At 43.0% G+C, this 17,555-nt stretch overlaps 1 protein-coding gene across 5 annotated transcripts in view; it reads right to left on the bottom strand.

Annotated features, from left to right (window-relative positions):
• The window catches only part of ARMC8 (armadillo repeat containing 8), a 63,690-nt gene that overhangs the window by 18,006 nt on the left and 28,129 nt on the right, over nucleotides 1-17,555 (bottom strand). For 3 of the 5 annotated variants that reach the window (XM_048314303.1, XM_048314302.1, XM_048314305.1), the window contains 6 exons: nucleotides 11,570-11,662; nucleotides 8,133-8,192; nucleotides 6,871-6,951; nucleotides 5,493-5,568; nucleotides 5,317-5,407; nucleotides 1,895-1,955 (listed from right to left, as the gene is read on the bottom strand). In XM_048314303.1, the coding sequence (XP_048170260.1) occupies nucleotides 1,895-1,955; nucleotides 5,317-5,407; nucleotides 5,493-5,568; nucleotides 6,871-6,951; nucleotides 8,133-8,192; nucleotides 11,570-11,662 (462 nt within the window). The remainder of the gene's footprint in view (nucleotides 1-1,894; nucleotides 1,956-5,316; nucleotides 5,408-5,492; nucleotides 5,569-6,870; nucleotides 6,952-8,132; nucleotides 8,193-11,569; nucleotides 11,663-17,555) is intronic. The other 2 variants (XM_048314304.1, XM_048314306.1) reach the window with 2 other exon arrangements.

Below are 17,555 nucleotides of genomic sequence, written 5' to 3'. Positions count from 1 at the left end.
CAAATGATTAACTGGATAAGTATCTTATCTCCATTGCACAGGAAGTAGGACTTGCCTACATATTTTAGAAACTAGATGCCACCTCAGGGATTATCATTGAGGTTGTGAATCTTGCAGTTAATCCAGTGAGCCAAAACAGCCCCTTCTGCATACCTGGCCTTGAGGCAGCAGGGAAGACTGCACATAGGCTCTCAAAAAATTACATTCATGTGGAGTGAGAAAGAAAAGAAGTGGAATTCCATGTCTAAATCACAAAGACAATGTACTTCTTAATTCTTTCCAAGGTCAAATGGCCTGAAATGAGCTATTTCTTGGAATTCAAGGGCTGGGCATTGGTAAATCACTGGCTGCATGCACCCAAGAAACACAAATCTCATTCGACACTAAGCAATTCCATGTGCTTAAAGTTAAACAAAAGCAAGAATTCTGACAGACATTTTAACTGTTCCACTGGACCTACAGGTCAGTACAGTGCAATTAATGCACAGGAGGAGGGGGCTGTGTAGGGGTGTAAGATGGCAACCCACGATGCACACCTGGCCAGCAGATGAAAGTCTGGAAACGGACTGTGAAGATGGAGTATCTAATTTCCATGGTATGGCTGGGATGTGTCTGGGTTATCTGTTTCATTATTAGGATTCCAGAGAAATCATTCCTCTTCCCATCAAATCCATTATTTATCAGCCTCCTTGCCTTTGTCAAGGGATTTTATTTTTTCCCACGTTACAGGCCAACCTGCTACTCAAACTGAGCAATGAAAGTAAATTAAAACCATTTTGGAAGCACACAACACTGACTGGTCCCCAAATGCAGAAAGTTTGATAGCAAAGGGTCAATAACTCCTGAATGCTAAAGGGGCCATCACTTTATTTCAGCAGAGGTCAAAGGATTTGTGGCTGGATTAACCACAGGGACACCATGTTATCCTGGAACTATGAGCTCCTGGAAGAGGAATCACTGGGGTGGTTGGAGCAAGGCAAAGGTTCTGTGCCTTCCTTCTCTCCTCACTCTTTTGTCTAATCTCAAGTACAACAACACATTTAATTCCACAGCCTCAAACATGGATTTGTGCTGAAGCAGCTTCCATGAGGAAAAAAATGCTGCTGTTGCTGTGAGGCTGGCCCAAGCAAATCCCTTCCCAAAGGTCTGAAAGGATGGTGGTTTTCCACAGGGCCTGTGCAGCCCAGCACGTGCAGCTCCACAGGGCAGCGCCCAGCTCCCAGCAAAGACCTGCCACTGCCAGCAGGCCCTGCTCCCTGTCCCAGGGCACAACAGCTCTGCAACACACACGTCCTGACTGGGACCAGGGTGTGGCCCAGGGTGCAGCACAGTGCAGGGGATGTATCAAGGGAAGAGACTTCCAAAGAAGAAAGAGCTTTGCAGCAGAGATGGGTTGGGAGAAAGGAATTGTTGCCCCCAGTCTGCAGGTGTTGTATGGAGGGAGAAAGGAGAGCAGAGAATTGGAGTGTCAATTTGGAACAAAGGGAGAAGGATGCAGCTTGGCTTCCTCAGCTGTGCAGCACCAGGTGCCTGTGCAGAACAGATGCCAATATGCACATTGGAATGAATTGTACACTGCATTTTCTTGCACAAAAAGACAGGAGGGGTGGGCCTTTGTCTCAGCCAACATGCAGATTTTTCATCTATTACTTGGAAACAAAGGGAAACCAGGGAACTATTTTTTTAAATTTAAAAAAAAGTCAGGAGACCTTGGTGCTTTGAAATCCTTGGTGCAACAGATTTTGTGCTACTTTTTATATGAGAAAATAAAACCAGGATAGACCTACATGAGCAAGCCTTTTGAACAGAGAACTGTTCAAGCAGCTGTCGTGGCTAGCACAAGAAGAAGAATTATTCCATATTTACAAGGTGGTTGAAGTAGGACACAGCTCACCTTCAGAACGATGCAGGGATCGTCCGTCCGTATTGCTCCGGCTCTGCACATGGAAGTAAGGCTGCAACAACACAACAGGACACAGTCACCTACCACGGCTGTGATGCACTTCAGCTGCTGCAGAGCCCCTGTCCTAATGAAACATCCTCCCCTGTGTTTGATTTAAATGCACCAGAGCTTACTAGGCTTGGGCACACAAACTCCTACAGGTGCACTTTCAGGCAGGTTCTCAGTGCAGGACCCCTTGCTGGAGCACTGATCAATACACACAGCACACATCAGCCACAAAGGGTCACACCACTGCCTTCACTGAGCCCCAAACCCAAAAGGAACAACCTGCACTAAGGTAAAGGTGCAACACACCCAGACCTTCCTGTAAGTACCTGCCACTGGGGTGTGCGGCCATCAGGAGAGAACCAGCACAGGGCTGGCAGCCTGACAGCTCAGACACAGACACCCAGGCCCTGCCCCAGCCCAGGAGAGGTGGAATTGCTGTGCTGCCTGTCCACAGGCAGGGTTTTACACACTGCAGGAACCAGCACACCCTCACTAATGATGAGCCCAGCCAAGGCTCTGACACTACACCAAGCCAGCATTTGTTCCTTATTAGACAACAGCTCATTGTGGATATGACAACCCCAAGGTCCCACTGGCACACAGCATCAGACAAATGCCAAGTTCTTTGTTAATGTACTTGTAAAGTGCCCCAAGCTACCAGAGATGCAAAATAGTTCACCCACCAAAAAAGTGTTTTACTTTGAAGTGGTTTAGTTTTTACCTGCTCTGCTACAAGCAGTGCAATGGAGCTGGAGGGGAACTGCTGTGCACCAATAGCTTTTGTTTTAGCTTCTGAACTAACCATTGGAACTGGCTTTTACCATGCCACAGTTGAAGTTAAAAAATACAACTGTATTTCAGTAAAGGTGACTTTAAACATTAACATGTTTGGACCCTCAGTTGGGCAGGCTGAAGTTGTACACAGGGTCAATCAGAACTGCTCAGCTAAGGAGTAGCAAGCAACATGCTCATATAACCATGGTGTGTTTCACCACATCCCTGAACTCCTTCCAAGGGCCCAGAGTGAGTTCTTTCACCTCTTCAAGGCAACAACACTGATCCCTGTTCTTTAGCCACAGCTAAAAATCCCACAATCAGAAGTCTCTTTATATATTATTTCTCAGAAAGTAACAGATACAACTCGAATGTTAGCACAGAGATCATCTGCTAAATTTTTACTGCCCAAGCCTTGCAGCTGGCAGCAGGAAACTCATTTTCACACTTGCACAATGAGGAGGAAAGCACCCATCCTGCAGCTTGCCACTTAGTCCAGTGAGACCCTATTTGCCAGGCAAAGTAGCTCTATTTCAGAAATGAAAGAAAGTAATTTTTTACTTCAGGTAACATAGGCTTGGCTTAGCTGGAAGCAATTCTGGTGATTTTAGCAGAAAAGGTTACTCCTCCACTTGCAGCTGCAGAGCACTCTCCCAAGGGGCTTCCTGCTCTTCCCTCTGTGCCAACACTGCTGCTCAAGGGAAGGATCTTTGCTCTATTTCAATCAAGAGATATTGCCTTGAATCTTCCAAATCTACTTCAATTGTTGATGGGGAAAAAAAGGGAACTTAGTCTTGTATGCCAGTCTGGATTCAAATAGAAATTTTAGAGAAGGTTCAAAAGGAAAAAACCCTTCTAGATCTGTATTCCAAGGAGTCTAATGATAAATCAGAGGAACTGCAGATTAACTGACTGAAGCTGGCAAGGCAGGAGTGAAAGCTAATTTACAAGCAGAAAAAAAGATGATCTGTGACAATTTCACCTACTACTCTCATTAGGAAAAAGGAAGAGAGAGTCTGGCTTGGAGGCAATCAGGTAAGGGATGGACCTACAGCAGAAAAACCAGCAAGGCTTTGCAAACTCCAGAACTGCTGTAAAACTGAGAGCCCTAAGAAGGATGAGTGCCTGTGGACTAATTAGAAACCCAATCTGAAATTCAAGATACTGCTTTGTCTGCCATTTTCCCACAATTTTCTTTTGTTGCTTTTCACTACATCACTTACTTTCATGCTTTAAAAGGTCCAGCTGAGCCAAAGTCAACAACAGCAGAAGATGGGTTGTGTACCCAATTCCTTCAATCAGCAAAGAACACCAGTAGACCTGGGAGCGTCCATCCCAGAACAATTCTTTTAACTCCAACCTGTCTTTATGACTTGTCAACTGCTTTGTATCTCAAGATTAGTAACAAAAATTAATTTTAAATATGTCATTCTCTATGTATTTTCTGACTTCTTAAAGAAACACATAGATCAATCAGAACTGAGACTGCTGCAGTGCAATTAATTTAACCTGCCTTCTTCACTAAGAATTGCCTAACAAAACCAGTAAAACCAGACTGCTTGGGCCAATTGTGGTTGGAAGAGAAGCTGGGAGGTCCCAAGACAGACCTCCTACACGGAGTGGGATTACTCAAGAACACCCCTCATACACATGCACATCACTGAAACTCGTGATTGAGTTAGGACATCACAACCTGGGGACAGGTCCTACCTACCCCACCTGTTCCTCACCCAGAATCAAGAGACCTGTACTGATACAAGTGGCTGAGAAATTGTTTGGTGAACTCAGAGAACTCACTGCTCCTTGTCAAAATAAAGCCATCAAAACCTAAAGGAATAATCAGATACCTCAGCAACCAAACTCCTGAGTTAAACTTGATTTTAGTATTTTATAGCAATGGGTAATTTTCTCTCTTTAACCCCCTGGAATGATTTATTCCATTATTATCAACACAAGAAAAGGAAAATGGTCCTAAAGGGTGTCAATCCCAGCTTATGGAGTGAGCATAACCCGGGTGCTGCTATTATGGAACTGGGTCACATTTTGTCACTGGGGAGAAAGTCATTATGAATATGAACACACATATGTGCCCACACCAGCAGGGAAGCTGAAGTACAAAATTAATTAATAACATTAATTCTGCTGTATGAGCACATGAAGCCTGAAGAAAAATCTATTTTATTTAAAACAGCTGGGAAGAGGGACTAACTCTGCTCTCCATCATCTTGGTGCACGGTCTCCAACACAGCACAGCCACCAAGGATGACAGCTCAGGACTGTGCTCTGCCTGTTCAAAGCAAAACTTACCATAAAATCCAAGATACTTGTGAAAACCCATATGGCTGAACACACATTCCTCACAAAACTGCTGCCCAGCAATATTTTTCCCTGTTTATGTGCAGCAAAGAGTGAAAGTTACATTATAAAATGGGGTGAGAGCCATTCGTTCAAGGATTTAGACAATGCAAACAGTAACTCTAATTATTCCTAAGATTTTACATCCCATATTACTTTGGAACAAGCAAGAAGGGAGCAGTTAAACAGCAAGGATTAAACTCCCTGCTATTTCCCCAATTCCTGAAGACAATTACCATTTGGCTGACGTGAGCTGCATTTCAATGGGCTTGTCCCTTTGTAACATCTTCACAAAAATCTGTGGTAGCAATTCTCCATCAACAGACACTGCAAAGAGAGAGAGCTCCAAGTCATTCTCATTCAGCCAGGCAAAAAGTGGGTGTCAAACCAGCAGCAGCAGCATTGCACTCACCATTTACCAGAGTCATGGATACCTGGGGGTTTTCAAAGGCTAGAACTGAGAAGCATTTCAATGCCTGCATTCGGACCTGTGTAAAAGCATAATAATATGAAATATCAACACTGACTTCAAAGCACAACTGGGCTATACTGCTGGGTAGGCTCGTAGAAAACAATGCTGTATAATCAACAAGAAATGGAGATGGAGAACAAAAGGCAGATGGAAACATCTAACTCACACCCTGACTTTTGTCATCTCCTGTTGGAACTATCCTTCTGTAGGGGATGTTGTAAACCCTGTGAAGAAAACCAGCAAGGATAAAACTTGGGAACTAAGCAGGAAATACTGGTCTTGTTTGTGATGCCTCCCAAATGTGTAAAAACCAACAGAGAACAGATGCATATAACAATAGTACCTTTTCTTTTCAGGACTCGTAAGTATCTTAGAGAATCAGAAATACGTGCCCTTGAGATTTATGTTTCAGAATCCTTTAAACGTGGGCTTAATAAAATGTCCAAAGAGAACCATCCAGCTGAAGTGATTCCAAACTAATCCTAAAACAAATATACACTGGAAGTTTTACTGCCATTACACAGCCTCAGGTACCACCTGGATGAAAAGGATTGACAAATTTCTTCATCTTGGCTCCTCCTTCTTCAGTCCAAAGTTTTGATTTAATCCATGTTTCATGACTGCCTAGTTTCTGAAATCTTTAAAATTTCTTTTTTGACACAGGGAAGATGAACCTTCCCAGATCAGAGAACCTACTTTAGTTTAGATACTAGTCTTTGACTTGCCCTTCTACAGCTGCACATATTTAAACTGTGTCCTTGTCTTTGCAAGTGGAAGGACTGAGAAGGAGCTGACCCTCCTGGCCACCAAGTTACAGGTAGAGCGTGATGCTTGTCCTCTGAGGTGGTGCTTTCAGATAGTCCAGGATGGACTTCCAAAACAGAACAGAGAAGGGAGCTGAGACTCAGGAATTCAGGGAGCACAACACACGGGCAGCTGGTGGCCTCCACACATTCCACGACCATCTATTTTTACAGGTATGACTTGCTTTTTAGGACAGACCACATTTGCTTCTCTTCAGCTTAACTTCTTATTCTCATTTACTGTTCAACAAATCAGACCACTTGGGTTGCCAAGTGCCTGTTCCCCTTTGGAGCAACGCCAGCCAGCCCTGTTTCCATTATTGCTGCTTTAACTTCACAGTGCAACAGCTCTGGTTTTGACAGAATACAACAAGTAAAAGCAACTGTTATTCTACAAATACACATTGTACCTGTTTATAGCTTTGGTTCACAGGCACAGTCATGGTTTTTACAATCTCCATTTGAATTCCTTTGATAAGTACATGTTAAACATAAGAGTAGTTGTAATGTCTTACTTTGTAGGAGGTGGAGACCAACAGATGTGCAATATTCTGAACAGCTCCATGGTTAAATAAGATTGTCTGGTGATCTGGACCCTTCAAAGGAAACATAACACAGGGTTTTTAAAACAACATGTAAGAGGTTTCCACTATCTGCAATTCACTGTTAAACATTTAAGACACATTTCCTAACATTTACTTTGTAATCAGCTGGCATAGCAATTTTATTTTTTTACATAAACAACTTCAACTGATATTTTTACAGTGTTTGTCCTTGTCTAGTAATCATATCCACTCTCTCCTTCAACAGGCAATTACACTAGTTCTCACAAATGAAGAAACATGGATAGAGAACTTTTGTTTCTACCCTTCCTATTGGAAGCAGCTGAGAGCTCCTGATTTTCTCTACAAATGACATAAAATATCACCAGTCACTAATGTCTTCTTCACTGTTAATATTAAGCATTTTTGACAATTCTAACTGCAGAAGGGAAGGGATTTCTTCTAAAACTGGTTCCAGACAGAGAGGAGATTCACATTTTCCTCCAGTTCCTTATTATTTATTATTTTAGTTTCAAGCATATTTGGCTATAAATCCAGCCAGCCATCACCTATTTACTGACTTCAAGATCTAAGTTGGCAATGGCTGATATGTCAGTATTTTTTCCAAAACAGCCTTTGGAATTAAATACAAATATTAAATTTGCAGGAGAAAGGTCTCAGAATTTCTGTAGCATGACAAGGTTGAAAAAACCTCAATGAGGTTGAAAAAAACAACATGAAATCTCAACACCTGCAGCCCTCAGCAGTCTCTTGCCAAAGCTGATCTGTGACTTGCAAACCTCTCTTGAAAAGTAGGTTCACAGCTCTGGTCACCTCTGCATTAAGCACAGGCTATGCACATTCAAATTCAGCTTATAGGATGCCACAGCATTTATCACCCCTCCCTGCACTTCCTTGACTAATCTGCAAGTGAAGAAAGACTCTTCACTCCCTATCTCTTGTTCAAACCCGGCTGAGTTTATGGCACCTCTTACACCCTGGCAGGCATCAGTGACACATTATCTTCAAATCTGAGATACAGCTGAAATCAGACTCCTCTTGCAGTCAAAAGAACATTTTTAGACTATCTCTTCCTCTAAGAAAAAAGCATAAAATTACTTTCAGATGTAACATATCTGGTGCTTTAAGAGATGCTTCAGCTGCTACTGCCACCAAGAGCTTTCTACCAAAAAATGCAATTAAAACAGCAGGGTTGAAGGAGGAAAACCACTTACATTGGCACACAGAAGTGGCTGAGGCAATGAGTTAAAGCCGCAGCTATGCCAGTGTTGGAGCTGAAGAACAGATATTGAAATATGTGAAAAAAATGAGTGAGTTTAAAGTAAAAGAAATCATACTGCCCTAGATTTAGTAATTCTCAACTACTAGCGATTCCTCCACGGGATGCAGGTGGCAGATTCTGTGCAAGCAGGACAGATGCCTGTACAGAGGTGACACCTGGGTGTGTATCTGAGCTGCACAACTGGATGTACATGAAATATTTCATCTGTACACGCTGTGTTTGCACACACCAACCAGCACAACCAGGTAAGCACTAACCCATAAAGAGGGACAGCTGCAAATATAAAGGTGAAAACTTGAGAATATGATGCAGCATTTCCAAGCAGTTCAACAAGCAGTCCCAGTTTAACAGCAAGGCTGCCTGGTTTTGTTCCACCTTGGGTACAGTGACAGAGTTCCACTCCCCTGACAGTGATCTTGATGTATGTCAGGAATAGACACCACGTCTTGCACAATTTTCCATCATAAAACACCAATTTTCAAGGAAACATTAGGATAGCACAATGTAACAGCTCGTTCCACAATGAGAAGCAGGTACCTAAGTGCCTTTGTCCCCTAGGCAGCAGCCTAAGGTCACCCAAGAGAAGAGGCCTGGGGGAAGCTGCCTTGGTTACAAGGCTTTATCCTGGACCCTTCCCAGACACGAGACTTTAATTTTCAACTGGCAGTGAAATAATTACTTATGCAGAGACGTCACCACTTTCAAATATAAATTCCAGAAGTTTCCAAACATATACCTTACCTCTTTAATTTGACCATTAAAACAGTAAATTCTACCTACTCACATCACTTGCTCTGAAAACAAATGAACTGAGATAGAGAGACTTTTAAAACATGAATTTTGACTTGCATTCTCACATCCCAGGTACATCAGCCTGATTTCAGTTTACGTATTTGCTTCTGTGTTGATAGAATCCTGGCTCTGTATGTTAAGAACTGCATCTGCTCCCCTGTAAATCAACACTTTCCCTTGCTAAGGATGGCTCTTCTCCAGGGGCAATGCTCCTCAGCCATTCATTTTAACTCTAGACGTGCAGGGAGAAGCAGCAAAAGAGAGCAGCAAAAGCAGAAAGCAGCAGCAATATGCTAGGAACCCAAATGATGGATTTCCTAGCTCTAGACAACCGGGCTGAGCTGCTCCAGGGAGCAGGCAAGGCAGAACCTGAGAAGCCCACCAAAGATGCTGGAAAGGCAGAGAAAGAACTGGCTGCACCAGATGTGAGCTGAGAACAGCACAGGGACAAGGCAGGAGCTGTGAGAAGTCACTATTAGTTCAATTAATACATCTACTAAGATGAGGAAAAAGAGAAATAAAAGCATCAATGCCTCTTCGAACATATCCTAAGCCTTACCTAAATACAAAGGCTTATTTACAGTAACTTATTGCTTCAGGGAGAAAAGTAAGAAAGGTTCTCTCACTCAGGGCCTTCTGGAGGAAGATGGAGTCTTCATTTAAAATGTAGTGAATACTGAAACTTTCAGTATATATTATTTTTTTTAATTTTAAGAATGTACTTTGCCTATTCATTGAAGTCAGAAAATACCCTGCAAATTTGTCTTCACCCTATTAGATGTATTTTGTTCTGTCTGAAAATACAATAACTGACCTTATAAACCTGAAACCCCAAAACCAAACAAAATAGAAGGAAGAGGACATTTCAGATTTTTGCTGAACAGCTGCATTTGCCTGGGCAAGAGAAATGAGTTCTTGATCAATTTAACGTTTGTGATGATCTGTTTACTCAGCCTCAAATATTTTTCTTTGTTATGCAGCTGTTTACTCTGCAAATGCAAGCATTTCCTAACACTCATATCCATCACCCTGCCTTTCTTGTGCAGCCATATTTCTCTCTGTTCACACAGCCAACAACTTCTTTCCAAAAACTTGATTTTTTCCAGATATCCACTGTAAAATTTGAGAGAGATTTGGGGGCTGGAGGAGGCACACAAAATGAAATGGTGAGCTCAGAAGACCTTCCTCACTTGTGAAGTGACTGTGCATTTGCTCTGTTAACAACATTTCAGATGTGCAAGTCACCGGGAGTTGCTGGAGCTGCAAAGGTAATAACTCCTTTGGAAAAAGATGACAATAACTGTTTTCTGGTCTCTCCCAGCCAACAGGGTTTATATTCCCAGAGCCAACCCCTGACTGTATAAACTGACTCCTCTACCACCCTATAATTAGTCCTGGGTTATTTTTCTTGTAGGCCAGCATGGCCTGATTTTTCACCTGTTCGAGCTCCTCAGCCTATTAAAGGAGACTTTCAAGGGCCACTTCGACAGGAGATGCCTCACTGGTGCATTTTTGTTCCTAACATACCAAATTTTTTTCCACTATTAGGTATATATGTGAACTTCCATGGTCCAGTGTAGGATTTTGTCTTTCTGTTTGCTTTAAACAGTTCTCTAAATATTAGCAGCTGAGTTCTATCTTTATACCCCACTAACCGGGCAGTTTTCAGTCCTCAGCTTCACTTAGCAGAAGAAATGCAATGAGATGAGTGTACAAAAATAACAGTCAAGGCAGAGAAACACAGATACTTAACAAAGGAATAACTCACAGTTCCAGAGGACTCATTGTAAGTGATAAGGTAGAAAGATATTTTTCAAGGCAAATACTTACAAATTCACAAACTTAGGAACTTTCTCATAGTCTATGATCCTTTAGTTTTAAATTGTTACTAAAAGGGAAAGACACTGTAAAAATCTCATTTCCTACCCTGAATTATTTTGATACAGTTATTGTATAACTCACTGGTACAGTAACTCCCAAAAAACTGCAACAATAAAAACCACTGCTGTGTGGAAACTTGGAGTGGGGGGAGGGAAAGACAAAACTATGTTTGGGGTGGGGTTGCTGCTGGTTTTAAATCAGTTTTCTCATATCAACAGACTTGCATTACATAGCAGGAATGAACATGTATCTGGATGAACCTGTAACTGATAGAGCTCGGCTGAGAAGAGCATTTCTTTTCCTCTCAACAACAGCACCTCTTAGAGAGCAGTATCTGTGTTTAAAACTGCTGACAGTGGCTGCACAACCTCTGCAAAGAGGTGCTCACACTGTCCTGAGACTTTCAGAGGAAAACCAGAAGTCTTCCAAGATTTATAGTGCTAATAGTGAAGACTGCTACTTGCCCAGACTGTTGGCTTTGTTTAGTAGCCAAAGCCTATAAAAACCCCATATATTTGCATATTTTCTTGTACTGCAGAGCAGCATGTATCGATCCTGACAAATCTGCAGCAAATGCAGAGCAGTACCAGCTCAGTCATCACTGGCCCAAAATTCCTGCCACAAAAGGCAGCACACACACAGTTCTTACAGGCCAGAACCACAGGTTGCATAGAGAACATGAAGTGTCTTTCTTACTTTGCAGCAGTGGGAGAAGATCTGACATATGTATTCTTGTGTGTATTGAGACCTACTGAGCAGTGCCATGAGGTGGGAGATAACTGTAGCATCCTGCAAACAAGTGAGAAAAGAAGAGAGAGTTAACACTGGATTTCAGCACAGCTTCTCTCCACTTTGTTACTTAAAGGAGCACTCCTGATTCTGCACTCAGTGCTCTCCCTTCCACCAAAACCTTTTTGGATACAGAGCAAGACCATTAAAAGCAGTTCATTAAAAGTTGAAGGCATGAGTGATAGTTCTGAGCCAAATCCCCATGGAAAAGAAATAAAAGGTCAGTGCAATTGGAATAAATAGGAGTAACAGGAATAAAACTTCTGCAATTTGCCTCCAGAATATTTGGGACAAAACCAATAAAAGAATGGGGGGGAAAACATACCAAAACCAAACATGGCCACTGACAGGGATTACTCCAGGAGTTGCCTCAGTGTTGTCTTACCACCAGTGCAGCTGACTTGCCTCTTCTCCCAGCTCTGAGTCCAAGGGAGCAGGGAGGGAACACGGTGCCAGCCTGGACAGGGCACAGTCCCCTGGAACTGATTCAGGGGGAGTCATCACGTCCTTTGTCTTGCAGTCAAACACACGCTATAGACTCTGTCAGTGTGTGTGACACTTGTGACAGAGAATCCCAAATAAATCAGCAAAAGAAACCCTTACACTCCAGTGGAAGGTTCCCTAAGCCAAGGCAGGGGGCTGGAATGAGATGATCTTTTTGCAACCCAAACCTTTCCATGATTCTGTGGCAAGTTCTCTTCTGCAAGCACATCCAGTTATTTACTCTCTGTGGTAAGTCACAAAACTATAACGTTCTAAAGCTTTCAGTTAGTTTTACCAGCACATTTTAGTGGCAGGAACTATGGTGGTATTAAAAGAAAACATGGGCATTTTAGTTTGGAAAGGGGTAAACTAAGTTACTTCCATGAGATAAAGGGAGCTGAGCAGAGGGAAGGATTGAATGAGCATTCTTTTCCAAAGCACATGTGCTATATTGGCCCTAAAAACCTAAGCCAGACCCTGTTTTACCTGCACTATGATGAATTACAGCCCTCTGATTTGGGGTAGGTGAATTGAAATTAGAGCAAAACCTTCCTGCACCTCAGCTCCTGAGACAGCCCTGAAAGCAGCACCAGCCTGACTGTTCAGTGACTGCAGTTTCAGATATACACACTGGTTAACAAGAACTTTTATGTCCCAATTACCTGGGAAATTTCCCACCACACTTTTTAATGTTGTCAAAATAAACATGTACCAGTCTCCCCTAGTTGTACAAATACTTGAGATTATAAAAAGCTTTGCAGAATTTATTTTTTTAATATTTTTTATTTATGTATATATACAATTATCATACTTATTTTAGGAAACTTTGCTGCTGACAATCCAGCCCTCTTATTCTCCACAGAAAACAACAGGACAACAGAGCCAAGAAACACACTAAGAATAAACCCAGCTTGTTTCTACTGCTTGTTTCTCACCAACTGGAAAGGATCAACATGCAACATGTGGCATCTCAGCATCCTACAGAGAGAAAGTTACTTATGAAGACTTTCTCCCAGGTACACCAGCCATGTATCCACAGTCATTTCATGCTTTGTGCATAGGAAGACCAAGGGACTACCTACTTTAAACAACATTCTCAGGGTTTGGCCAACAGCAGCTCCATCTGCTCTGCCTTTACACACAGCCCAGAGACAAACTTCAGAACCCAAAGGCCAGCAAGGGACTGGTCTGTTTGCAGGGCAATAGTGGACACTCAATCCCAGAATGGGTCAGGTTGGAAGAGCCCAGAGGTCACCTGGTCCCACCTGCCTGCTCCAGCAGGGCCATCCCAGAGCACAGGGCACAGGATTGTGTCTGGACTGGAATACCTCCAGTGAGAGAGACTCTACACCCTCTCTGGGCTGCCTGTTCCCAGCTTCCCTGAGGTGAAGCAAAACCAACTGACAATATACCCAGGATTACTCTGTATTTTAATGCATTTGACCCATCAAAACAGATTCTTGTCCTTTTCTGCATATCTTCAGTAACTGAAGGCATCAAGTCCCCTCAGTGTTCAACACATCACATTCAGTGCTAAGAGGCTGCTCAGTGACAAAGTTCCCCTGGGAGAGGAGAGGAGAGGAGAGGAGAGGAGAGGAGAGGAGAGGAGAGGAGAGGAGAGGAGAGGAGAGGAGAGGAGAGGAGAGGAGAGGAGAGGAGAGGAGAGGAGAGGAGAGGAGAGGAGAGGAGAGGAGAGGAGAGGAGAGGAGAGGAGAGGAGAGGAGAGGAGAGGAGAGGAGAGGAGAGGAGAGGAGAGGAGAGGAGAGGAGAGGAGAGGAGAGGAGAGGAGAGGAGAGGAGAGGAGAGGAGAGGAGAGGAGAGGAGAGGAGAGGAGAGGAGAGGAGAGGAGAGGAGAGGAGAGGAGAGGAGAGGAGAGGAGAGGAGAGGAGAGGAGAGGAGAGGAGAGGAGAGGAGAGGAGAGGAGAGGAGAGGAGAGGAGAGGAGAGGAGAGGAGAGGAGAGGAGAGGAGAGGAGAGGAGAGGAGAGGAGAGGAGAGGAGAGGAGAGGAGAGGAGAGGAGAGGAGAGGAGAGGAGAGGAGAGGAGAGGAACCTCAGGATTCACATGCAGGAATATTTTAAAAAAGGAGCTTCAAATTGTAAGATGCAAGACCTGAAATCTCTTGCAGGGAAATCCCTGACTGTGAAACCTGAATTATTTCAAAAGATTCCAACTGCCACTATTAAAGCAGCACATCTTTGAATAAAATAATTATTCAGTTAAACACTTTTAATCAGCACAGATGAATGTGTAACATCTCTCCATCTGTATCTAACACCAGGGAAGGAACCAACAAACACTTATTTTACATCCTCACCAGTGACATCCTCGTGCAATGGTCCAGTTTCACCTAAAAATCCAACAGCATTGATCACATGAGTATTGGTCACATAAGTATTGGTCACATGAGTATTCCAGCTGCAGTTTATAAATTGGAGACTTTTGGTAAAGATATAAGAGGACAGAAATCAAGCCTCAAACTGCTGGGAAGCTCTAGAGCAGAGCTATAGAAATGGGAATGGAATAGCACATGGTGATCTGTATAAGAGAACATTTTACTGACCAGTGTGGCACCATGATGCAGTGGGAAATTCCTGGATGGGAAGGTTCTCGTATTGGATGATTTCCATTCAGCACTTACGAGATGGGGCTGTTGTGCCACCAAACATTGTGACAGGGGATTTCTGGTGCCACTGTGACCCCAACAGTGTTATTGTACATGTGAGATGAGAGTTAATGAATCCTTGCAAACAACACAGTGAGGATCCCCTGAAATTCTGCCAATGCACAAAGAAGTGTATTATTAGATATTCTGGACTATACATTTAAGACACAATTCTTTACAGATATCTTTTATACACCTTCACATTTTGTTCCATCAGATCCCAAGTGTTGTGGGTATGAAAAGGTTAAAAACTCTTGGAAAGTTCCAAGAGTGCTTCCTTAATATGTTTGTAAGAAAACTGTTAGTTTTGCTCTACAGTTCTGCTAAAATATCCAACTTGTATAATAATTTTGGCATGTTGATCAGAAAAGAACCTAGAAAGAACAAAGGGACGTGTGGACATAGCTGACTCCAACTAAATGTGAATAGTGATTAGGTGTCAATGTGAGGCTACATAATTCCACTTTTATTCAGTATTGATGCCTAAGTAACAAAGGCTCTTCCCAGCAAGCCTAGTGAGATTGAGTCTACATCCATAACGTTAGAACAATGAGATTCACAAACCCATTGGGATGCTGTCTGCTAACAAAGTAGTTCCAGGCAACTTAAGCCAAGTCTCTGTATCACATATATTGCAACAAAGTTATTGTCCATACAAACAGAACTCAGAGAGAATGAACAGTTACATTCACCTGCTTGGATCCCAATACCTAATTTCTTCACATTCCTTTTTAACACCAAAACAAAATTCATAAGACCTACTCTTAAAACATTTGTTTTTAATAGAGGGTTGCTATTCTTTTTCCCCAAGTCAGAGAGCTGAAATGCTTTTATCCACCCAAATATCTTAAATTCAAGCTCTACAAGCTAGAATTGGTTCTTTTACAACTCTCATTTTCAGGAAGCAGTTCAGACTGGAGAACATTCATCCTTGCTCCTGGTTCAGCCACCACCAACAGCCAGAAGGAAAAAAGGAATAAGGCATGGGAGGCTGACCCAGATTCCTCCCTCGGGAACTGTGGATCACGTGTACACTTGGCAGTGTGGGTTCACTGCTCATTGAACACCTGGTAATTAATCAGTGTAATTAATCCTCTCAGATACACCTCCTCCCCTTTACCAAGCCCGGCCAATCACCAGGTGACATCAGCTTTTCCATCCCAAACCTGCCCAGGAAGCAGGAAGGCTTTTCACTCATCATTTCTAGAGACTGAGACTTCTCAACCTGATTTCTCATTGTCTCAACAACACAGAGACTCATCCTGCTACAGTGCCTTCACTCCCCAAGCTCCTGTAAGGACAGGACATTCCCAGCAGGGAATGCACCTCCTCCTGCTAGGCCAGCACAGCATCACAGACAGCAAGTTCCCACTGGAATTGTATCTGGGTCCCACTGAGGAAGGAAAATGCAATCACAACTGAGAACATCTGTCAGGAAACATGCAGAACACCTCCATGGGCTGGAAACATTTTCTGCCACTGAATCCATTCTTCTGTTTTCATTAAGATATCAGGAGCTGAAGTAACAGGATCTCAGTCAAGTCTTAGTGACTCCATCTACTCAGCAACCCAAAACACATCCAGCTATGGTAAGCTGGCTGGTTCACATGGACAATCTTGGAATTTAAAGAAGTCTGAACATACGTCTGCACCTCAACAGATCTCTCTCCCACATCATTCCTCATTTCCAAGTGCAGCATGGTCACTAAATGGGTCTCAGCACCAAAGCTTGCACCCTGCCCATGCAGGAACAAGGGTTTCCCTGGCACAGCAGGTCTGGATATAACTTGGTGTCACAGGTCAGCATCAGACCCTAAAAACCTGCCCTTTCTGAGAGCTCAGTGTTCATCTGGATGGATGGATGGATGCACGGATGCATGGATGTGTGTATTTTCTCAGTACAAATCCTAAGTTCCTATAGGAAACTGCCCAAATGTTTCCACCTCTGAAGAACTATTTTATCCTTGGAACTGAACCGAATTAATTACACAAAACTGCCAGCAGTTTATCCTTCAGGCTGCTGTCCATAAGGTAAGGCTCAAGAGCAAAGTTCTGACACCCAGCACTTCTGTTGGGAGAAATATTCCAGTTACTGTGGATGATGTGTACCTGTTACAAACAGAAAGGAATGTTTTGAGCAGCTTTAAAGCACTTGTATATCCTGGATTTTAATTGAGAGGTCTTCTGAAACCTCTAGAATGACTGCAACACCCTTGGAGATGTTAAGCTAACTCCTAATACCTTGTCTTGGAAACAGTCCTGCCCAAATTCAAGATCCTCTCTCTGCAGTCAAAACACAAAAAAATTCTGGGAAACTTTCCAGGTTAGACACAACTCAAGATCCAACTTTTCAGAAGTTTTCTCCAGAACTACTGGGCAGGAATGAAAAGCCACTGACAAACTTCGTCTCCTACCTTTCAAAATAGGACCTGAAAAAGGCAGAACTTGAGAGACCTTCAAGTGCTGCAGTTGCATGGAGATGGTGACAGTCTCCCCAGAGCTGCTGGGACCAGAAACAAAGAGGGAGCAGGGTGGCTAAACGGGAACTTTGAATTCTTCCTGTTGTTCTCAGTGTTGGAATGTCTACCATGAAGTGTTCATTAGGCCCATAATTACTTCTTTAATTGCAAAGCCAATGTCTCAACTGCTGCCTTGTGAAACACAGCTTGCAGCAGTGTGGGCTGGGGCTGTACCTTCCAAGAGATAGGAAAAACATCTTTTCAAAGGATCTGGATTCAGTACTTTTC

This window comes from Corvus hawaiiensis, chromosome 10 (assembly GCF_020740725.1).
Source record: "Corvus hawaiiensis isolate bCorHaw1 chromosome 10, bCorHaw1.pri.cur, whole genome shotgun sequence".
Taxonomy (NCBI): Eukaryota; Metazoa; Chordata; class Aves; order Passeriformes; family Corvidae; genus Corvus; species Corvus hawaiiensis.
Note: the sequence above shows the minus strand (reverse complement) of the source record. Positions and strands in the feature narration are given on the sequence as shown.